This window comes from Manis pentadactyla, chromosome 4 (assembly GCF_030020395.1).
Source record: "Manis pentadactyla isolate mManPen7 chromosome 4, mManPen7.hap1, whole genome shotgun sequence".
Taxonomy (NCBI): domain Eukaryota; kingdom Metazoa; phylum Chordata; class Mammalia; order Pholidota; family Manidae; genus Manis; species Manis pentadactyla.
In genome coordinates, this window is record NC_080022.1 from 30,165,307 (window position 1) to 30,189,828 (window position 24,522).

The window sequence follows — 24,522 nt, forward strand, 5'->3', positions numbered from 1 at the left end:
ATTCCCTAGTTTAAAATTGACTACCTCTAGCTTCTTTTGCCAGGTTTTTTTATAAGGTTGAGTCTACTTATTCTGTGCAATATGCAATTAAGACCTTCCACACTATCCTTATAATAGCATTTAACTGTGATTTTAGAGCTACTGTGATTTTAGAGCTATAGAGCCAAAGCCTTCATTCCCATTAACCTCACATCCAGAATCAAGTTCTGCCATGTATGGCTACAGAAGAACGTGTAGAGAAGCTGTGGTCCTGGTGTCAGCATTAGTAGTCAGAACATGCTGTGTGCACACAGAATGCATAGTGCTAAATGAGGTGTTTTGGGGACCCTCGGAGAGCATGGGGAACACATACGGGCTCTGCCATTAAGGGGTGCTGTATGTAGTGCTCCCACAGCTTGTTCCAACCATGACCAACTCTTTATGGTCTTTTAGTCCTTGAAATGAAAGAGGAAAGGCGTTTATGTGGGTAAATTGGGCTAGCTAAAATTAACATCCCTTTTTTTTGTTGTTTGCAGCCCCGGGAGAAGGGCAGAATGCGTTTTCATAGGCTGCAGAATGTGCAGATTGCCCTGGACTTCCTAAAGCAGCGACAGGTATGGCTATCCCTTGTTTTCCCCATTCTGCCAGGGAAGGTTAGCACTGGGTTCCTATTTAGGGGTGTTCTCAGAACCTCTAGTAAACCCTCAATAATTGCTAACTCTGACTGGCCTGGTCTGAATCTTGTTTGCTCGCTTACAGTCGTCTTACGGTTGGAGAAATCATTTGGTAGTCCTTGCCTAGAGTTTGTGGTCTGCCTGAGTCGGAGAGTGTTAACCGAGAAGAGCAAGATGCTAAGGGTTGAACTTTATGGACCCACCTTAGGTGGAGGTCAAAAGCAAGATGAAAAATAAACCAGCAAAGATGGAAAAAAGGTACACCATTCAGGAAGAGGGAAAAGCAGAGTGCTACACTGTCATGCAAACTAGTTGAGGGGATGGTCAGGATTGTTGAATGCCACCTCAGGTCCAAGGCTTGGCAAGGCCTTAGCTGGTGAGCACTGGCGACTTAAAAGAACATTCTTCATAGAGCAGAAAAGCATTTCTGGTATAGGAGACCTGGATAAAGAAGGAAGACAACAACACATTTTCAACAGAGAAGGAGAAAGAAGCCAGTGAGGACAGGAAGACTGAAAATGAGAGGAGTATTGAGTCATGAAATGTTTGACTTAGAAGATACCTTTGAAATCACTAGTCTAATTTCTTCATTTTGTAGATAAGGAAACAGATCTCTGCAGGTGAAATGACCTGTCCCAAACCATACAAGTTAGAGCAAAGCTGGGACTTTAACCCAGGTTGCCTGACATGTAGTTTAATGCTCTTCCACTGCCATGCTGCTTTCTATCCTCTGTTCTTCTCCCATTGCTTCCTAATTGATGGAGCCAAGTCCAGGGATTGAGGAATGAGATCCAGAGCAAAGCCGGAGTGGTCGTCTTTGAAAAAGAAAAGACAGTGCCTCATCTTCTGAGATATGGGGAGAAGGAAGGAAGGAGGGATAAAGATACACAGATAGTTTGTGGTGGAAAGGAAATCTGCTCACTCAGAGAGAGCTGTATGGAAGAGATTGGTACAGCTATAGTTGCCACGCAATTGCAGGGGTCAAGGTGACCTTAAACGACATGCATATTTTTGTAGTTAGTTCATTTTTGTCACTTTTATCAGCATTTCTCATTAACATGGGAAATTCTCTTTCTGTGGTTTTCCCCTAGCAGTTTATTTCTATTATAGAACTTACTACTTTATTGTTATTTCTCTGTTTGCTCTAACGTACTGTAGGCCCTGTGAGTACTGGGAATATGATCGTACTTCATTACCTGTCATGCTGAATTGTCCATACTTGGCACTTAATAAATATTTGTTGAAATAAATTGATAAATGAAAAGTAGTAGGAGAATTGGAGACTGAAGTGTCTAGGGTTTCTTGGAGAAAGCAGGGTTCAAATGTCTGTGTTTAAAGGTAGAGGGAACCAGAGGGGGGCTTTAATGGCCAAGGTAAATTGAGAAGAATTGATTAGCTTGAAGTCTAAATTAAAGGACCAAGAGTAGGTTTAGTTACTGTGACAGAATAAATATGTGGGCAGCTAGAACAGTGGACTCAGAGGAGGGCATGGAGAACTCCAGAGCAGTTCTTGGTAATGGTGGGTCCAAGCTGTAGCTGTGAGATGTCCAAAGCAGAGTAAGAGTGAAAGTCATCAGACCTGAGGATGCAGACAAATGGTGCAGGTACCGTATCATGCAGATCATCTATATGAGGGCTGAATTGCCAAAAGATGAGGGAGAAGAGGGGTAGGAGTAGGTGCTGAAGTCATCAAGGGAAGGGGTAGTGGAGACTGGAGGGTAGTTTGGCCAAGGGAGGTAGAAGTAGGCTTCACAATCGAAGAGGAAGGCTGGTAGTGTGGGACTGAGGAATGCGGACTTGGCTGATACTGCCACCCTACCAGCTGTGGGTTGTTAGCATGGAGTGGCTAGGAAACTGCGTTCTCAGACTGGAAGGACAGCTTCTCCCACTACCAGTATACAGAAGAGGCAACTGAGATGCAGAACAGGGGAGGAACTTGCCCAGGGGTCTTAGTCCACTCAGGCTGCTGTAACAAAAATACCATAGACTGGGTGGCTTATAACAGCCAAAATTTATTTCTCACAGTTCTGGAGCTTGGGAAGTCCAAGATCAAGGCACTGGCAGATTTGGTGTGTGGTGAAGACCCACTTCCTGGTTCATAGACAGCTGTTCTCTTGTTGTGTTCTCATGTGGCAGAAGGGCAGGGGAGTTCTCTTGGGTCTCTTTTATTAGGCACTAATCCAACTCAGGAGGTCTGCATCCTGATGACCTAATCACCTCTCAGTGGGTGTTAGGATTTAATTTTGGAGGGACAGTGGACTCAGAGAAGAGTCTGTAACTGGCACTAAGTAAATATTTGTAGAAGCTGTGTGGAAGAGATTGGTACAGCTATAGTTGCTACGCAATTGCAGGGATCAAGGTGACCTTAAATGACATGCATATTTTTGTAGTTAGTTCATTTTTGTCACTTTTATCAGCATTTCTCATTAACCTGGGAAATTCTCTTTCTGTGGTTTTGGAGGGATACAAGCATTCAGTCCATAGCACCAGGTCACTGTCAGTGTAAAAGAAAAGTGAAGCTTCTGTTTGGGGTCACTAGCATTCTTTAGAGGCACACAGATTTCAGTTCAGTTGCAGAGGAAAGAAAGAACAGCTCAAGGACAATTTGCCACAGTTGAATAGGAGCTCATGAGGGAAATTCTCCCACAACGACAGAAGAGGCTCACAGGGCTTGAGGTGGAAGCAGGCTAATTTTCCTGGGATGCTCGGTTTCAGTACTGAAAGTCCCACGTTCCAGGACATCCCTCCGTTTCTAGCACACAGGGACGGTTGGTCACCCTAGCAGGGGAGGGCCTGTGTGTCTGTGCACACTGTGTATTTGGAATGAGATTTCAGGAGTAAAGCAGATGAGATGCTAAGGAAGGCATGGGCAGGTAGGGATATCTTTGACAAAGGAGAGAAGATGGAGGTGGGAGCAGGCCAAAGACTGGCTGAGGGAGAAGAGGCATCTGTCTCTCATCCTTGGGAAAAGGAAAAGAAAATGTCAGGGGTCTGATGACTTAATAAAAAAGCAATTCATAATGCCATGTGCTTGCAAGGTTGCCTTGCTGATGGAGATGCAAACTGGTAAAATCATGCCAGAAAATAGTTTGGCAGTTCCTTTTAAATATACACATATACCCTATGACCCAGCAGTCCCACTCCTAGAAATTTACCCTGGAGAAATGAAAACATGTCCACACAAAACCTTACATGAATACAGGAGTTTTATTCATAATTACCCTGAACTGGAAACAACACACATGACCTTTAATGGACCAAGGGGTAACTGCAGTACAGTGTGTCACTGCAATGGAATACCGTTTGACAGTTAAAAGGAACAAACTCTTGATACATGCAGTAACTTGAATGAGATCTCAAGGGCATTATGCTGAGTGGAAAAAAAACTGATGTCAAATAATTACATACTTTGTGATTCCATTTATGTGACATTCTAGAAAAAGCAAAACTGGGAACAGATAAGTGGTTGTCAGAAGTTAGGCGTCAGGGCAGGGTTTGACCACAAAGGAGCAGATGAGGTTACCTTTTGGGGTGATGGAATTGTTGTTATCCTGATTGTGGTGGTAGTTACATGAATCTACATATATGCTAAAACTCATAGAACTGTGCTCCTCTCCCAAAAAATCAATTTAACTGTATATAAATGAGGAAAATCTGTAAGAATGAAATCAAAGCAAAAAGTTCCAGATCTTTGATATCATCTTTTGTTTCTTTTTCAGGTGAAACTAGTGAATATTCGCAATGATGACATCACAGATGGCAACCCCAAGCTGACTCTGGGCCTGATCTGGACCATTATTTTGCACTTCCAGGTAGGGTCTCTGAAGTTTGGGGTCACTGTTGCTTGGTGTGAACATGCCTAGAAGAACTAGAAGTTCTGCTGCCCTCCACAGGCATCACTGAGCCTTCCTTCTCTATATGTGGTAGAGAACAAGGTGAGAGTGAGACTCCAAAAGAAGATCAGGATTGGCCTGGAGGCAAAGCTGTTGCAGCCTAAACCCCAAACTTCCTAATTATTTGCATGATGAAATGTGATTCGTCACTTATACTTTGGCCCTGCCATTGGCAGTCTGGTTATTAGAAGTCTGCTTGGCCGAGTCAAGACTGGCTCTTCATGGATGCAGAATATGGAGGGGGAGAGTTGTTGGCTTTGATGCTTTAGAAGGATGGAGTGAAGGCATATAATCCTGCTTTGATGATCTTAAAACGTTTGGTTAATTATAGCACTGGGCTTCTATAATGAAATACCATAGACTGGGTCACTTAAATAACAAACATTTTTTTCTTGTGTTTCTGGAGGCTGGAAGTCTGGGTGCTAGCATGGTGGGGTTCTTGGTGAGGGCCCTCCTCCTGGTTATGTCCTCACATGACCATTCCTTGGTGTAGACATGCAGAGAAAGAGATCTCATGTCTCTTCATCTTTTTATTAGGGCATTAATCTCATTATGGCGGCTCTACTCTCATGCCCTCATCTAAACCTCCCAAAATCATCATGTCGGGAGTTAGGGCTTCAACGTTAATTTTGAGGGGCCACCAACATTCAGCCCATAGCAAGCACCTCAGTAGCTGGTTTTGTATATGTGCTTGTAAGTAAGCACAACTCTGTAGGACCCATCACACCCAGGAGCAGTGGTGTCTCAGCAATGTTCCCATGGCCACATGGCCTTCCTGTGGCTCCCCTCTTCCTAAGGAGGCAAATCCTTTTTGAGTCTGGATTGCTTTTGGCGAAGTACAGCCCTATTTTTATAAGACTTTGTTGAATCACTTTAGCCTGACAAAACAAAGCTATTTCTCAGACAGCTTTTCCATACCCAATTGCTGTAGGAGAGGCTGATAGATTAGAAGGAGCACTTCTTCAGCAGGCTAATATAAATAAATGAAGAAAAAGTATCTCCAGGCATTGACTGCAGGGCCTGAGGCCTCTGTGATGTCCTAGTTGGTGAGTTAGTGCCACCTGCTGGTTGAAGGTAGAATAGCAGCTATCCCAGAATTCCTAAGAACCTGGGAAAATTATGTGTTTAGGGCTTAATTCTTGGGGACTCTGGTTTGGAACCAATGCTGGCAGTCTGCAGCATGGGTAGACTTAGGAAAGTGTGGAGGTAATGTATATTTTTGTGGAACCACAGGGTATCCTCAGGAATGCTTTGGATTTAGTGATAACCAGGAACATGAACTTGGCAAGTTGCCATAGAGTGGGAACAAGAATATTATTGAGCTTTCCTGGAGGGCTAGAGTTACCCCCTCGAAAACCTTATGAACAGAAGAGTTTTTTTCAGAACAACTCTTTTGGTGCTTTGTATTTTCACCACAGACCTGCCTTCTCTGTGAGTATTCAGTGTATTCGTCTCACAGGAGTAATCTAAGGCGAGTCCATCCACTGTGTCGCTATTAACCCTGACTGCAGCTAAATCCCTTACAAAGGGAAACTCAGGGGCCAAGGAATAAACATTGAATCGGTTAATTAAAACTTTGCCAGGACAGAGGAGATGGGGTAATGGAGCTGTTCCTTTTCTGGACAGCTCTGGCAAGAAAATGTTTTCTCTCTGTTTTTAAAAATTCAGTATGAAAAATTTCGCATTTATGAAAGTAGAGAACCTAGTATGAACAACTGCCATCACCTATCACTTAGCTCAACAGTTACTATCTCATTGCAACTATTATTTTGTCTATATCCTGATTCACTCCTCAAACCCCAGTAGATTATTTTGAAAGAAACCCCAGAATTCATGTAATTTCATCTGTAAATATTTCAGTATGTATCTCTGAAAGATAAAGATGCTTTTTTTAATGGAAGTATAGTTAATACAATATTATATTGGTTTCAAATATACAACACAGTGGTTCATCAGTTACACACATTATTAAGTCCTCACCCCAACTAGTGCAGTTACTATCTGTCAACATAGGAAGATGTCACAGAAACATTGGCTATATTCTACATGCTGCACTTCATCTCTGTGACCAGCTTATATTATGATTAAGATTTTCATGCCCCTTTTGAAAGGTAAAGATTCTTAATCTTTAAGTAAGCTATAATATTATAACACTGTAGAAATTAATTTCTGAAAATCATCAAATATCTGATCAGTGTTCAGATTTCCCCCAATTACCTCATTAAAAAAAAAAACGACTTGAATCAGAATCCAGCCAAGGTCTGCATATTGCATTAAGTCTCATCCAACCCCCACAATTTGTTGAGGAAATCAGGTCTTTTGTCCTGTAAGATTTTTAAAGATGCTGATGGCATCTCTGTGATGTCTTTTAACAAGATCCTCCATCCCTCTGTTGTGTTGCCTAGGAACTGACCTGAGATGTGACTATATTCAGGCTCCTTTGGGGCAGTGTGTGGCAAGGGTGGTAGTGATGAGTTGTATGATTTTATTGTTGCTCATCAGGAAACATGTAATGCCTGTTGTCACTCTTTCACTGCATTAAGATTGATCGGTGGGTCAGGTATTATCAGCTTGAACTATCCATTCTACGTTCCCTGTCAGCTTCTCACCTAATAGTTTTAGCAGCTATAGGTCATCGTTGCCTGTTACATTATTTCATTAGAAGTTGTAAAATGGTGATACTCAAATTCTATAATTCCTTTTTCATTACTTAACCGGAACACTTCTATAAAGAAGAACTATACTTCATCAATTACCCTGAGAGAGAGTTCCTACAGGAAAAGCAAGGTGAAAGATAAAGGCTCCTGTCTTTCCCCTGTTTTCCAGTTTTCAGAATAGTTGGTTCTCTAAGATTCTCCAAAAATAAACCAATGAAAATTCCTTTGTGGATATTTTTTTTCTCTGTAAGACTAAGTATTCCTTACAACTCATGGATTTTTAACAGACTTAAATGTGTTCCCGTCAACTACAGCAATCATTCTTCCCAATTCTCAAATAGCTCCATCTTTGGTCAATAAGAGCCTCTTCAATTTGACTCTGAGTCCTTTGGCATGACCCCCATATTCTCTGATTATTTCCTCTATTTTTTGTGTGATGAGGTGCTCCAGACTTCTTTTTTGTATATTTCCTATCCCAGGCCTGAAATTAGCAATTTCTGCAAGAAACTCTAATTCTTTATTGTCCACAACCTGATTGCCACTGGTTTGGTCATTGTTTTTAGGTTTTCTCCTATGACCAGAGCTAGCCAATATGTCTGTTTTTCTCTTTTAAAAAATCATGAATTTATATCAATCTTCCTAATTCAGATTTGGAATTGCAGAGTTTTACTTAACTTTTGACTTTGTCTTTGTATCCTTTTCTTTCCTTATGCTGAAAATCTGGATCCTAACAATAGTATCATGTTATTCCTTTTTCCATTCACACACATAACACATATATATCAGTAAAATTGTATATATACACATATGTAGAATATATATATATGTGTGTATATAATATTAATATATTTGAATCAAAATAACAATATCATTATTATTAGCAGTATGATCACTGCGAAGTTTGTGATTTCTTTGCAGGGTTCTTTTTATTCTTATTGTATCTTTTAACTACACATAAATAATTATATTGCAATGTCATTTGAAAAAATTTCTCCCTGTGTTAAGTCATTAATTCAATGTATAATTTGATTCCTTTGTTTTTACTTGTCTTCAATTTTTAGGGATTGCTTTTTTTCCCTTTCAGTTTTATATTTTATAGACCATTCACATTGTTCCAAAGGGAACTTTTAAGAAGTACATACAAGGTATATTCAGAGTAGTCTAGTGCCCATCTCTGCCCCCTCCATCATGCTTCTTCCCTTTCCATGTAGTTAGCTAACTGTTTTAAAATGCCTCTTTGGTTATCATTTAGGAAAATATTTTTTAAAAAATAACTTTATTGAGATATAATTTATATATCATAAAATTGACCCATTTTCATTGTATAATTCAGTGATCTTTAAAGTTTGCAACCATCACCATAATCCATTTTAGAACATTTTAATAACCCCAGTAAGAACCTTGTGCATTTGCAGTTATTCTCCATTTCCACCCTCAGCTTCAGGTGAACTAATCTATTTTCTGTCTCTATAGATTTGTCTATTCTGGACATTTCACGTAAATGGAATCATAGAATATGTGCTCTTTTGTGGCCTCTTTCACTTAGCATAATATTTTTGAGGTTCATCTATGTTACTGCATTATCAGTGCTTTGTTCCTTTTCATTACTGAATAATATTCTGTTGTGTAGATAGACTACATATTTTGTTTGTTCAGCAGTTGATGGTATTTAGGTTGTCTTAACTTTTTTGCTATTGTAAATAATGTTGATATGAATATTTGAGTACCTATCTTTGTGTGGATGTATGTTTTCATTTCTCTTGGATATATACATAGGAGTGGAATTGCTGGGTCGTATGGTAAGTTTATGTATAACTTTTTAAGAAACTGCCATACTGTCTTCCAAAGTGGCTGTACCATTTTATGTTCCCACTAGGAGTGTATGAGGATTCCTGTTTCTTCATATCCTTACCAACATTTGTTACTGTGTTTTAGATTATAGACATCATAGTGGATTTGAAATGGTATCTCCTTGTGGTTTTAGTTTGCAGGAAAATATACTCTTTAACTGAATTCCATAAATTTTTCCCAAGGACCAGGTATTAGCAAGGTCTTAGGTAGAGTCTGTGGTAGCTACAGATTTGAACTAGACACAGACTCAATCCAGTTCAACTGTGTAATTCAGGGGAATGAGAAAGAAGCATACCAAAAATAACTTGATAGAGGTTTAAAGAATCAGGGAGGTATGAAACAGGGAGATGGAGCACAGTATGTACTCAATAATTGGCAGCGATTATTGGTGGCAACTTGTTATAATTATTAATGGACATTATAACTTCCAGGAGTTTTAATTTAGCCCACTGTTCTCTGCCCTGTTACTAATTTTACTGGAAGATTTAGACACCTTTAGTTTACTCTGTCTTCTGCATACATATTGGCTACCTGCTTTTCTCTGTTTGCTGTTAAAGCACAGCTGAATAACTATTTTGTCGTCTTGTAGAGAGAAGCTCTGACAGAATATTTTCTCAAATGTAACTACTAATTACTTTTTTTTTTTTTGCTGGTCTTGAAGGCTTGGTGTTTGCTTATATTAACTAAGAGCATGGAAAAAGTTTCCCTGAATGCCTGTCTTTTGGTTGGCTGATAAAGGATTATACAGAGCCTCCATCCTCCTTGTCTTGCTTCAGATAGCATATGACATGTCTCTGCTAGTTATGTATCACTGTGGTTTTCTAGTCGTTTATTATTGACTGTCTGTTAGCTATTCTTACCATGCTAAATAAAGTCAAATGGAAATACAGAGAGGAACTATAAAATGTTAGGGGATCAGTAAAAGGTCCTAGTAGTCAATCTCTGTTACTGGTGCTTTAATAAAGTAGAATAATGATGCAGATATAAATAAAGGCAGTGGTCATCATCTCATAGGAGTAGTCAGTTGAAGGAGAGGCTGGTACCAGACTTAAAATTTGCTGCTACCGTTGAGGCTGGTGGTATAATAAAGAGGTTTATGGTTACCAAAATGCTTTAACACATATTAAAAAGATATGTGCTAAATGGGAGCCAAATGTAAGAGTTCTTTTTTAGTTTAAGCTTTTAGTTATGAAAATTTCAAGTAATTAGGAAAGTATAGAAAAGTATATAATGGATGTTTGTGTATATAGACATCTTCAAAATTAAAGATACTAATATTTTATTTGCTTCAGATTTTTTCTCTTTAAAGAGATAAAACACTTCAGATACAGCCAACTTTCTTACTTCCTTTGCCCCCCTAGGTAAATAATGTCCTAAAATTGATGTATATCATTCCCATATAAGCTTTTGTACTTTTATGACAGATGAGGTATTCTGAACAATAATATATGCTGTTATTTGTATAATTTTCTATTTGACACAAATAGTATCTTCTATATATCCTGGCTTTTTTCTAAACTGAACTTTCTTTTTGAGGTTTATCTGTGGTGATGAAGGAGGATCTGATTTGTTCATCTTAACTAATTTATATGAAGTCTAATGTGAATGGAGCCCCCTGCAGCTGTGCAACACAGCTGTTATTTAATGATGTGAAGAAGGCATTTACTGTTGCAGGGAACATCTGTGTACATGTGTCCTTTTATATATAGGAAAGTGGGTTTTCTTTTTTTTTTTACTCTTTTGTCTTGTTCTTTTTCTTTGTAGAAACTTGGACTAGAGTTGCTAGGTTATACAGTTTCTTTTATTTTGCCAAATTATTCTCCAAAGCATGGTATGACTTACATGTTGTGTTGGATCGCACCTGCTTCTGCCTGACTTGTTCACGTGTTGTCTGGATCTCTGCACTAGGATGCAAGCTTAACGGCAGAGCTTTTGTCTGTTTTGTTTCCTTCTTTGCCCAGCTTAGGTACTCGGTAAGTATTTGTTAAGTGAATGGATGTTTCATGAATTTGATCTTTTCAAAGCCATGGGGTAGGTAGACCAAATAAGTAGGCTGTGATGTCTGTTTCCAGTGCCAATTGATCAGATGTGCAACCGAAACACAGAGACCAGTTGACCTTTATGGTTACAAATTCATATACTAATCATTTCTTGTCTCTTGGTTTTGTCCAAACCTGTTTTACGATGCATGTTAGAATTTATCATTTTTCTAAAAGATAAGTTCTTGAAAGTCAGCATCTGATAAAATTAGCTTTCCAACTTTCAAGGGTTTTTAAATACTAATGTGTGTCTAGCACTCTGAAATAAAAAAAGATTCAGGGAGCTCAGGTAAACAGTGACCTTAGGTGGGTAGATTTGGGTCTCACATTTTTGTGCACTTTGTGGCCCTTGGTGCTTGGCGTATAGATGGGGCACCATTCATGTTTGTGGAATGAATGAATGAATGAACTCTTTCACTCTGGCTGTCTCTGTGGAAGACCTATTGGCAGTAAACAGTTAACTAGAAAAAGCCAAAGGCAAAAATAGGAAGAATAGGTGGGCTCTAGAAGTCTGCTTTTCTGGAAGGAAGGAGGCCATGTGTTCAGAGCTCAGGCTGGATGAGAAAAAGGTCCAGGGGAAAGTCCTGGTGATCATGTTAACTTACTGAGTATGATGGTGAAAGTAGAGCCCCTGTGAAGGAAAATAAGCACCCACATTTTGGACTTTGAAACATAAACATAACTACTTTTCTTGGAGCCTAGTCAAGAAAAAGAGGAAATTAGGACTGTGGTGGTGGTGGTACGATTCATACCCTATAGCTCTGGTAATAAATGGGAAGAAAAGGAATTTACCACAGACCAGGTACTGAGCCAAGCACTTTATAGACATTATCTTATTAACCCTCTCTACAATCCCATTAAGTAGGTGGTGGTACCCACATTCTACAGGTAAGGAAACGGAGTCACCTAGCAAGGTAGTTACTTAGCTACTAAGTTAACAGAGTTGGGAATTTGAGCCTAGGTCTACCTTACTGAAATCTCTGTGCTCCTTTCCTGGACAATTTTCCTCTGGAACAAAAGGAAATGAGGGCCTGATTTGTTCCAATGAATTGCAGAAGTTTAAAAAAGAAAAGGCTCCCACAAATGAATGTGTTAAGTTCTGTCAGGCTTTTCTGTCAGAGAAACCCTACAGCAGCCACAGTCATATTAGGCAGCCATCTCTCTTGCCCCTGAGTTGATCAGTTTCAGGAATTTAGTTTGCCTGTATTTCATGAATAAAAATTCAAGTTTAGGCCTTGGGGTATGCATCTCGAAAGTCCCATAGTTCCAGTTCTCTTCATTGGAGGAGTAAAGGCCTGGTGCTTGCCTGGAGAATTCCGTTGTAATGTCAGATTTTGTGCTGATAAATGATTTCCTGTAGTTTGAATTTCTGCCACGCTGTCTCGTTTTGTTTCTTGCCTTGGTTACGGTGGCCGTAAGACGGCGCTGCAGCTTTGCCTTGGCCTTAGGAAAAGGTGTAGGGGACGCACCTACTGCCCCCATGAGGCCAGTGGGCCTCCGAAGCAAGCGGCGGGAGGAGTTGGTGCCTTGGGGCTTCTCAGTGCTTTCCTGTAGGAGAAGGTATCTTCAGGTCTCCAGGAGAGGTGGGCAGGGCTTACATAGAGCCAGGCAGGCTATTTCTCTCTGCTGTTTGGTCTGGATCCTTTTGCTATAAAATGAACAGCTGCAATAGGGAAGAAACATGTATAACTTCTTTCCTTGCACTCCATTCAGACCTTTGGGTTGTGGTGTTATCTGTCAGACACTGTACTAAAAAATTGGGGTGGGTGAATCCCATTGATATAATAGGGTGATTTTTTTAAATCCAACTTTTCACATCTTTAATTCAGACTTCCTGCCCTACTGCAATTTGAGTAAAAGCCATCTGGGCCTCATGTCAGCAACTTCCTCTCTTACTCCCAAATAGTGTTACCTCTTTGTGCGAGTCCTTGGTCCGTGTGAGTTAGTTGCCAATTTAGAACAGGGGGTATCTTCTCATTTTACTTAACTAAGTGCAGACTTCCATCCCTCCACATTAAAGGGTAATCTAACATGGAGTTGAAATTACAAGTGTAAACAGAAGTTCACGTTCTGGCTCTGCCACCTACTAGCTGTGTAGCCTTGAGAAAATTAATCAACTTTCTTAAACCTCAGTCTCTTTACCTATAGAATGAGAATGTAAAGAGTCTGACAGCATGTGGTTACTGTTAGAATTAAATGAGGTAATCCGCAGCTGAGCACAGTGCTTGGCACATGCAGGAGCCGAAACGATGTCAGCCAGTGGCAGCATCAGTAATCACTGCGGGACATTTGTGTCAACTGCTGTTCAGCACCGATGCCATGTCCCTTGTGGTATGAGGAGCTGGTATCCTTTTTCTCAGGCTGCCGTATACTATACACAAAACTGATTTCTGGGCTTTTCCTCTGTGTCACTGGCTGGCAGAGTTAACAGATGTTTCTCTTCCTCTCCACCCCCCTTGTCTTTGGGAGGCAAGAGGAGGGAAGTAAAGCTATAGGAGGCTAATCTTTAAAGCCTGTGTTTCTTTTCTTAACTGTGAGGAGTCAGCTCTGGTTTCTCTTCAGGTTATAATTTGATTAAAATAATTTTATTTTTTCTGACCTGAAAGAAAATGAAAATTTATCTATCTTGGTTGATATTTTCTTTTGGACATTTTGGTGCAACAATTAAAATCAATTTCCTTTCAGAGTCCGGGGGCCGTAATTGCAGCGTCCCCAGCCCTGGTTCCTCGTCCTTCCCTGGCTGGTCGGTACCAGCACGCTGGGTTTGCCTTTTCCCTCTTTCTCCTCCTCCTCCTCCTCCACGTTACCTTCTCCTGAGGCCTCCCTTCTTTCCCCCTCCCTTTCCCTTTACTCTTACAATCCTCCCCTCCTCACCCCCCCTAATTTCTCCCCTCCCCTGGTTTCTAGCTCCTTTTTGCTTTCTGTTTGTGTTTCTGAGGGCAGTGCTCCAATTACCTCATATTTGGAGAGAGGAAGCTGCAGCCAATCCGGTTTCCGTCTGCTTTTAGGTCAAGTGATTTCTGAACTGCAGTGAGATGCTTTGAATTTGTCTTGTTGCAGCTCTGAGCCTGTAAGATGGCTGTCTGAATCGGCAGCGGCTGGAAGAGACAGGAGGCAGGGAGGGAGGGAGAAAGAATCAGAGGGTTTGCCGGCATAGTGGATGTTTCTAAGTGTGCATCTAATCCGATGAAGCCACGGTTAGGATTTCTCTGGGATCCCAGGACCAGCTTAGCTGCGTTTTTGCTGAGATTAGGAGAAGAAAGCGATGGGAAATTCATTGGGCTGTGTTAAGGAGCCGAAAGAGTCAATAGCTATTCCTGAGAAGGCTCCTGTATCTCCTAAGAAAAGGGTTAGGTTCAGAAGGAAGTGGAGGGGGAAGAAAACCCTTACTCCAGAGGTATCTCGTGAGGAAGAATCCTTGCAAGGAACCAGAGTCATCGAAGAGACTGAAACCCTAACCAAGTTCACAGTGAGTCTCCGAAAGGAGGAAGGAGTGGGAGGGGTACCGCATCCCCTTACAGATATTTCACTGCCTAGGGACTCGGCCCCCAGCTCAGGGCTGGGAGCTCAGGGAATGGTCGTGCAGGTGAAGGAGAGGTTCCAGGGGGAGGTCCAGACTGCTCACCTTTTGTTAGAGAATGAGTCATCGGTTGCCGGAGGGGTCTGGGATTCCCTGGAAGAGGGGATGACTGTGATCGCTCACCTGCTTGATAACCCAGCAGAAAGGAACTGTGAGAAGTCAGTGAGCCAACTGGTGGAATTCCCAAGGGCAGCATCCTGCAGCAGCAGGGCTGTGCTGCTGCCTCTGCAAGGGGGAACTGCAGCAGGGGACGGAGATGCTCAGCTCGGCTTTCGGGGCAGCACTTTCCCTCGGACAGACTGCCCTGCCAACACAGGAGGCTGGAGTGTGGGAGCAGAAACCAAGGAAATTTTAAGTACCTCTCAGACAGGTTCCAGGATTGCAGAACACTCTGTTCCTACATCGCTGCTGGACCAATTGAGAGGCCATAGATGCACAGAACTGGCCCACGTGGGTCGAGTGGCCCCCCAGCGCCCCAGACTGCCTACTTCTCAGAGCGATTTATCCATTAGTGGCATGACTGTGAGCATTTTGCCCTCCTCCTCCGGCTATGGCAGTGATGGGCCACACTTATGTGGGATCCGGCCTAAAGATACAGAGCCTGAAAAGAGCTCCACATCCTTCTCAGAAGAGGATGGCACTCTTTCTTTGGAGGCAAGTCACACCCCATCATGGGGTCTGGAGGAGGTGAGTGGGCGTGTGCAAGGGCTGTATTCATGTTTGGACTCCTGGCCTTCAAACTTCGTCACGTGGAGTGTGGTGGGCAGTGAGGCTCTTGTTGCTTCTTCTCAAACTTACCGCAGGGTCGGGTACTGGAAGTTAGTGGCTGCTGGACTTGGCAAGCAGAATCTATTTCAGGTCTGCCCCTTGATGCTTGAAACCAAGTCTTGTTGTCTCTGGGGACTCCCTGGTCATGCGCAGCCATGCAGCATAATTGCTGGAGCTGTCTGGTGGGTTTCTCTCAAGGTGCTGAGCTAGACAGCGCTTAGCCTCAGGGGTCTGTCTCAGCTTCCTGCTCCAAGAAGGTGTGGCATGGCACAAAGGGTGATGGGGGTCCTGGCTGGATCTCTGAAAGGAGTGTGGTGGGGGTTGAGGGTGAGGCAGCCCTCTTCAGTGTGACTGCCCTGCTCCCTGGAGAGTGATGATCTTCCTAGAGCTGGTGTGATCCCACTGCTGCGGGGACACTGCTAAGGACAACACACATTCACTGTTTGTGTAGCTGGAGAGGGCTAATCCTTCTTTGGTTCCTAACTTCAGCATTAGAGGAGAGGGGCATAGAATTACCTGGAGATTAGTCCAAAGAGAGGAGGGTAAGGGCAGTTTGAAGGTTCAAGTTTACAAAATTTGTTTTCTGATTGGACTTGTTTGTGCTTTAACAAGTTTTTGATTGTGAGGTATACATTGAGGCTTAGGTGGTGATGGCGGCAGGTGCTGTGAATGTTTTTAGGTTCAAGAAGCAAGTGAGAATTCAAGAGGTCTGGACACTGGGAGGGGAGAAGGGCTCAGCAAGCTCCTGGTGGCAGAGAGTTTGATGTGGAGGTGTGTGATTGTGTAGGTGACTGAAGTTGTAAGTCACCAATGACTAAAGAAATTTTGGTGGTTTGTCAGCCTCTGCACCAGAAGAGAAAAACTTTAGGATCCTAGAGCACCAAGAGGTGGAAGAAGAAGTAGGGCATTTTCCTTGCTGAGGCTCTGGATAGCTGCCCTGACGTTTGCAGAGCAGGGGTGTAACCTACCTACTGTGTCCTGCTTATCATGAATAGCATGAGGCTGAGGAGAGACACTAAACTGATCTGTGCTTAAAATGTTCTCTTTGGAGATGAACTTCTGCCATGGACAGGCTTATGTCAGTGCCCTCTGTTATAACAGATCGGGAGACTCCCAGAAGTTGGATGGAAAAGTAGCCACTGAAAAATGCTTACTATGTGGTTGTGCAAGAGGCCTCTTTGAGGCTTTTCCATATAAAAGTGTGTGTGTGTGTGTGGTGGGAAGGCTGACAGTGAGGCTGCTGGGGTGGGTGTACAAGTGCTGGAGTTTCATCAGATAAGGGAATGTCAGTCAACTTTTATCTTTGTATGAAGTGGATGTAGAGTAATTGGGGATAAAACCAACTGCTGAACTGATTGCTTGTTTCACTGGCATTAAAGTGAAGTTGTAGAGCCATCATAATATTTTAAGATACATGCTCATAATCAAGTGTGAGATTTTCAGAGTTTGGAGTGTAAAACTTTAAGGAACTCCTAGTGGAAATCAATTCTAGATAATGGCCCTTTTAGTATGGGATAGCCACGTTGAACAGGGAAAGGTTCTGAACAGCACTATGAGGAATCGTAAAGAAGAGATTGGTGGGAGACACCTTTGGAACATGAGCTGAAGTTTGACAGTATCGACAGTGTGTGATTCTTTTGCTGTTCAGTATATGAATCAAATTGGGATGTGGCATAGTCTGAGCATCCCATCCCTTCTACCCCTTCAGAGCAGACACATCTGGGCCACTCAGTAATAACCCAGGCCAAAGAACTAAGTGACTAAGTGTCAGCTCATATGGCTGGTGTGTTTCTGAGGCTCTTTCCATCGTAGGGACCACAGACTGACCATCCTATATGAGAGATAAATCCTTAACCTTTCAAGATAAGTGTGAAATCCTTTCAGAATGAAAGTCCCTTAGGCCAAGGAGCCTGAAACCCTTACTGGTCTCTGAAGGTCTCTAAAGATACAGAGCCTGAAAAGAGCTCCACATCCTTCTCAGAAGAGGATGGCACTCTTTCTTTGGAGGCAAGTCACACCCCATCATGGGGTCTGGAGGAGGTCTGGAGGGAGCTGCTCCCTCACTAGCAGGCTGTTTACAAGGCCTTGAGGGCAGTTGTAGTCAGAGAAACAGGCAGCATGTTCTGACAGCACTGGCTTCCCGTAAAATGTGGGTTGGAACTCAAGGCGAGAGCATCTGACTGGAACATGAGTTCCCTCTGCTGAGTGTGTGAGCCCTGGGAGGACATAGGGGTCAGAAGAGCAGCTGCTGCTAGTCACACACCAGCTCCTTCCTAAAGAGGAGACAGCTGGCAGTTCAACAGAGTTGATTATTTTGTTAGGTTTTTGGTGCTTGTTTTGTTTTTAGTATGTCAAAGTAGGAACCCTCCTCAGAAAATAATTGAAGTTGTGTAACTCAGGTTGCATTGTCTCTCTTGTTGATAAGCCCAGGGAATGTTGATGGGGGTGGGACCAGGCTTTAATTGGACATAAACTTTACAGGGTTTTGTTTCTGTTCAGGATAGAGAGAAATGGGAACTAATTTTGATTCTTGCTGAGTGTGGGGTTCAGATAATAGAAGATAAACTGCCTGCTTTCCTGTTCACCTGGTATAGTTGATACTTCTCTTGTCAGGAAAAAAGTTAACACAGAAGCAGACAACAGGGGCCAGCTGACAAAATGGTTTTCAGAATGATAGGCAGACTAGGATTTGGAACTTGATGAGAGCAGGTTAGCAGCAATTGTACTTTGATGTCAGACAAAGGCCTTCTCTGGCCCATTCCTTTACTCAGGAGGATGCCCCACTCCCGGCTGCCATCAATACTCATAATACCTGGCTTACCGGAACAAGGAAAATCATTGAAAATCCATTTCTCCTCCCTATCTTGGCTCTCACTGCCAGTCTCCTGCCGACACTGTTCGTGGGTTCTGTTGAATGAAGAATTTGGCTGCATACCACTGCCCTTGCCACAAACCCTGGAGTCCCTACAATTTTGGGTGAAGACTCAGATAACATTGGGGGCTAGAAATGATGAGAAAGAGATCAGTTGGTATATTATTTTCTGGGCTTAGCCCTTCCACTTTTACAAGTATCATTTTCCCATTTCTCCTCTTTAATTATAGGGAGTTGTTTTACTAATATTGGCCTTATATTTCAAGAAGAAAGCAAAACTAACCAGATGATACTTTTGTAGCATTTAGAGCATTGTTTAAGAAAGGATTTTTCCCCCAAAATTTTACTTCATTAAAAATACTGTTTTACTTAATTAAAAACAAGAATCGTGTCTTTTTATGTGTAACAACAGTGGTGTGGCTATTTTTTTAAAAAGTCCTTTTAGAGAAACAGATTGAAGTGTCTGTGGAGGAAATGTGTGGGATTTGCTTCATAATTATAGGGGAGGGGTGGAGTGAGATGAAACAAGACCAGCTCTGAGTTGAAATGGTTGTAACTGGGTGATGGAGTGGAACATAGGAGTTCAGTATACCATTTTCTTTTTGTATATATTTGCATTTCAAATGGAAAGTTAAAAAAATTATGGCAATTATTATATAATGCACATACTGGAAAAGGATTAATATCCAGCATACATGAAGTGTAGGAGAGGTGATATGGTTAGGAGTATGGAGCCAGTTGGCTGAGTATGAATTCCAGCTTTACTACTTACTAGCACTGTACCCTGGAGACAAGTTACTTAACTTCCTTGTGACACAATTCCTCATTTGTAAATTGAGGATAAGAATAATGTATACTTTGTAGGGTTGTTGTGATAATTATATGAGTTAATGCAAGTAAAGTACAATAAATGTTAGTTATTAATGTCACATAAATATATAAAGAATCCCTACAAGTAAGCAAGAAAAAGGTAAACACCCTAATAGGAAAATAGGGGAAAGTCCAGGAATAAGCTATTCATGAAAAAGAAAATCCAAATGCCTTTCTCACTAGTAATCAAAGATAGAAAAATCAAAACTACAAGATATCATTTTACACCCAGCAGTGGCAAAAAATAAAAAGTGAGTAATACCAAGTGTAGGCAAGGTTGTAGAGTGATGGGAAAACCTCTGCATACCCTGTGGGTGGAAGCATAAATTCATACTGTTCTTTGGAGACTGGTTGCCTAATATTTAGTAGAACTGAAAAATGTCCGAATTCTATGACCCAAAATTTCCGTTCTAGTTACATTCCCCAGAGAGACCTCCAGGACTAAATGTGAAAGCTGAATGGAACACCTCACGCCCTGACCATTACCCACCCCTGATGCCGGTAATAAACAGCTACCGTTGGGCCTTGTAGCCAGGCGTTTGGAACTAACTGCTGCCCTCACTTGTTTCTGAATCAGTTTTCAAAATATAATGCATTCTCTCTAGAGGGATTAGGTCCGTTAGGGACTTCAGGACGTGAGAATTAAGTATCTATTTCCTCATTACATCCATTTTCATTCCCTGAGACTTCATAGACTTACAGAGTCCAAATTCCTCAGTCTGGTGATCCACCCCTCAATAAGCTATCTATCTAATCTCTCCTATATTAGTTTCCAATTTGAACCTACCTATCTTAACAGGCTAACCCCTTAACCATCTACTGTTCCTGTTTCAACTTATTTATTTCAATTTTCAGGCTTTGTTTGCATCCACTTTCTATCTAGAATTCTTTTCTTCTTTCTCTTTTTCTGTTCTATAACATCCTTCAAGGATGAGTTTAAATCATATTTCCTTAAGAAATATTTTTTGTCTCTCTAACCTATACTCATTTTTCATTCAGCTGAGATCCTCTGTTGGGTATTACTATTTACTATTTACTGTGTAATTGTTGCTCTTTTGGGGCCTTCAGTTACATGTAACTTCTGTGTGACCTACCACATATGACTAAATAATAGGTAAGATTTTTTTTTTCTTGTTTAGAAATTAGCCTTCAGAAAAAGGGATTCTCTTTGTATTTGACTTCCTTATAAATAACTCTTGTTGTTGGGGTCCCAGTAAAATTATAGTCCTTTTATGAAAAAGGATAAATGAATTTGTGTCACTATCTGCTAGCTCAGTCATATCAGTTTTTATAGAGATCATCTGACAAATTGGTTAAAACAGAGAGACTAAAAATCTAAGAAAGTTTTAGTTATTGTTCTTGGGAATATAACCTCCTAATTTGAAATACTGAATGTAATTACAGTCCTACATTTATATCTTTTTAAAAAATCGCTCATATCTTATTAAAAAACAACAAATGGTCACATTCTGGAAATCATAGATACCAATAGAATGAATTGTTAAAAAACAAATCCAGTATTATGTAACTGGATTCCTTTTTTTTAATCTGTTGATAATTTTAATCACAATTAATGATTTCTTAATGGATTAACAATTTACTCAGTAATTTACATGGCATACGTCCATGTTATACAACTGGATTCTTATAACTGAAATTTTGGGTAACAGCGTGGATTCAGAAAAGTGCTGTGTATCTTAGGAACCTTAAAAAGAAATGTAGATGATATTTTCTAGAATATTCACTTTAAAAAAGTAGCTTTGTTGATATCAAAGATGTGTGTGAAGAGTTTGAATACCATGGTTTTATGAAATGTGAAAGTAGAAAAAGCATTAATGCTAAATGCATTAGATACAGAGATGTATTTTAATTATGTATACGTATGTAAGTAGACTTCCAGAGTTTATATATTGAAGACCATAAAGCTTCCCTTTCTCCTTTCCTCTCTTACATCCATCTGTTGTCATTTGGGAAATTTTGGACTGCCTTATATGTGGGTAGCCCTATTTTAGCTACATATAGCTTGTCTCAACTAAGTTCTTTCGGGTAAGCATGTCTATTTTTTTGTTTCCCCCTTTTCATGTGGCTCGCTTGTAGTTATATCTTAAAACTCAGCATAGATAATGTTGTCCTAAAGTTCCTTGGCATTACTGGTTTGGGTTACTTTTATCCCTGTCACAGCATTGATCTCTATATAGTGTATCATCTCCCTACTAAATTACTTGAGTTTGAGGTGTGAGGTTGTGTTTTTATTTTGAGATACAAAGAACTTAACACAGCTCCTAGAACATAGTGGCTACTTAAGAAATAAAAGAATGAATAAATGATGTTTCACTTTTTTTGTTCTTCTCCATGGTGCCCAGAATAGTGTTAAGCACAGATGAGATGTTGTTCAACAAATACTTATTGAATTATTGGGATGTTAAGTTTCTAAAATGTGCTTCAGAGAAGGAATTAAGCCTTGGGAAGTATGGGTTGAAAGAAAATTCAGATAGACATGCCTAGTCTCTGGGATCGGTATTGAAGCTGTCCTCCCTCTCCAGATGGCTTCCTTTCCAAAATGTAGATGAGGGAGAAAGCTTCCTGACACTGAAGCTGGGTTTCTGCCTTTGGGAGATTTAAGTAGAAGCTTCTGCATAGCCCAAAGGACAGCACATGTGACTATTACATGAAGAGATGGACAGAAGCCAAATTTCATTACTGAAATGGTTGTGACGATAACCCCATTTTTCTCATCCAGTTCACAGTGTAGGGAGAGCCCTGATCCAAGCAGTATTCTTCCTTTCTCTGATGGATCCGAAAGTTTCCCTGTCTCATTACAGTTTTGTGGAAAATCTGAAGTAAGGCTGCTCATTGATCTATTTTCAGTGCAGTATACAAGGCCTCTGTGATTGGCAGACAGGAGAGGTCGTCAGAGAGAGATTGACTGTGGTTATATTAGACATACAATATCAATTAATTAGCTGAAATTTCTTTTTTGGTAAAGAACCCAAATACTCAGAGTCTTGTTTATTCAAGTACTATCACTTTTCACTTCAACAAATCTGTTTCCTGTTCCCCACAATGTTTTGCCTTAATGTTTATGGGAAGTAGCTACAATCAAAGTACTGGGCTATGTCACTGGTAGGTGGTATCTAGCCATTGAAATAAGCAGCCAGAAATGTTGTTACGGGGAACTGGAGTAGAATGGTACTAGGAAGGCTTGAGCACCATGACCCCTTGTTGAGTCCTGAGCTTTACAAGGCTGTGTGTAGTTTGCTTTTTTTTTTTTTTGCCAGTGTACCTGGAGGTGATTGAGTCTTAGTGATTGATTCACACTGCTCATGCCTGCTAAAGATTGATTCATGTAAATTAACTAATTTACAATATAAATTAGAACTACCAACTGATACAGTATTTGAATTGACTACACAGTGCATTTTATTGCTCTACAGTATCTGTATGGAAAGCAAATAACAATCCAAAGGTTGTCAGGTGATCATGAAGTCAGAGAGGTGGTGCATAAAGGATAGATTTGCAGGGTGGTTTTACTAACTGGTATAATCAAAGTTTGGCAGCCTGATTTCTCCTGGTGAAATGGACCTGGAATCTAGGCCACCATTTCACTATCACAGCCTTAGAGGCAAAACATACTGATTTCCCTTTTCTAGACTCCATGAAGGCTACCCATGCTCTTTTGTTTCCATAGTCTTTCTTCAGACATCTTAGATTTTTATTGTCTGCAGCTTTCTTTTATATTCAATAAAGTATTAAAGTTTATGGGCCTGTCTTTTCCCCTGATTTTAAAGTATCTTCTTATATTTAATCTCATCTGTTAGGAGTTGAGTTTGTACATTTAGTATTCAGAGATTTGGAAATGCTTTATTGTTGATTTCCCCCTTGTATGGACTACCTGGGGGCTCCTATTTTCACAGTGTTGCCCCTGATGGAGACAGCTTGAGAGACAGCTGTTCTTTGACATGCCTGTGCATTCCCTGCCCCAAACACCTGGCCCCCGAATTGTGCTTGCTTTTTTTTATTGTGGGAAGGAAATGTATGTTCCCTAGGCACTTACCTACATCACCTTATTTAATCCTTATAGTGACTCTATGAGAAAGTTATCCTATTTTAAATATGGAGAAAATAGGGTGCAAGAGGCTTAAGTAATTTGCCTGAGGTTCCGTTTCTAGAAAATACCTGCTTTCAAAAACATATCTGTCTGACTCAAAGGCTTATGCTTTTTCTTATTGATAAAGATTGTTATAGCACTCATTATAAAAGTAAAGTATGCTCAGTATTTAAAATCTGAAAAACAGAAAAGTAAAAATAAAATTATCCATGGTCCTACTCTAGGGGATACAACCATTATTAATATTAGGCCAAACTTGTTTTGTCATACACACTGCTTTCAACTGGCTAAATAAGTTTGCTCTCAGAAAAGTAATGTGGAAAAAGTGTGGAAGATCACGGGAAGATGGCGGCATGAGTAGTTCAATGGAAATCTCCTCCCAAAACCATATATATTTATGAAAATACAATAAATACAACTATTCCTAAAAGAGACACCAGTGGATGCAGTACAACAGCCAGGATACATCTACATCTGCGAGAACTCAGCATCACACGAAGGGGGTAAGATACAAGCCATGGCCAGGCAGGACCCAAACGCTCCCTCACCCCAGAACCTGGCGGGAAGAAAGGAGTCAGAACGGGGAGGGAGTGAAAGCCCAGGACTGCTAAACAACCAGCTCCAGAAATCTGCACCCAGAGCGCAGACACAAGGTGCACAGGGTGCTGGATATTAGAGAAACGGAAAAGCAAAACCTGTGGGCGGGTTCCCGCAACTGGCGACCCTGAGACAAAAGAAAAGAGAGTGCTTTTTGCAAGTGTTAAAGAGACAGGGACCCCACAGCTGGATGAAGTTGTCCCGGCACACTTAGCCAGCAGCTGGGAATCCTGGGAACTTTAGGCGCCCTAACCCCCTGGGCGGCAGTGCAGCTCTGAAGCCTGTCACAGCACTAAGCAGCCTGCCAGTTGTTCCCCCAACTGGTGCGGACCCCGACACACCAGCCCAGTAGTGGGAGAGTGGCAGCATGCGCCAGGGCGGTGGTGCCGGAGGGGACCAGGAGCAGCCTGTGTGCGCCAGCGGCGCCAGAGGGGACAGGGAGCGGCTCGTGCGAGCCCACTGTAGCGGCGCCTGAGCAGCCTGGGAGTGGCCTGCATGCGCCAGTGGCAGCGGCGCCAGAGGAGCTGAGGAGAGGTCTGCGCGAGCCCGCAGCAGCGGCAACCGAGCAGCCCGGGTGCGGCCCGTGCGTGCCAGCAGCGGCAGCACCAGAGGGAGCAGCCGCGCTCCCAGCAGC

The 24,522-nt window shown here is 41.5% G+C and overlaps 1 protein-coding gene across 23 annotated transcripts in view; it reads left to right on the forward strand.

The window, feature by feature from the left end:
* Nucleotides 1-24,522, forward strand: part of MACF1 (microtubule actin crosslinking factor 1) — a 319,261-nt gene that overhangs the window by 124,168 nt on the left and 170,571 nt on the right. For 21 of the 23 annotated variants that reach the window (XM_057500029.1, XM_057500035.1, XM_057500030.1 and 18 more), the window contains 2 exons: nt 516-593; nt 4,373-4,465. In XM_057500029.1, the coding sequence (XP_057356012.1) occupies nt 516-593; nt 4,373-4,465 (171 nt within the window). Of the gene's footprint in view, nt 1-515; nt 594-4,372; nt 4,466-17,386; nt 17,482-24,522 lie in introns of those variants that run through there. The other 2 variants (XM_057500040.1, XM_057500041.1) reach the window with 2 other exon arrangements.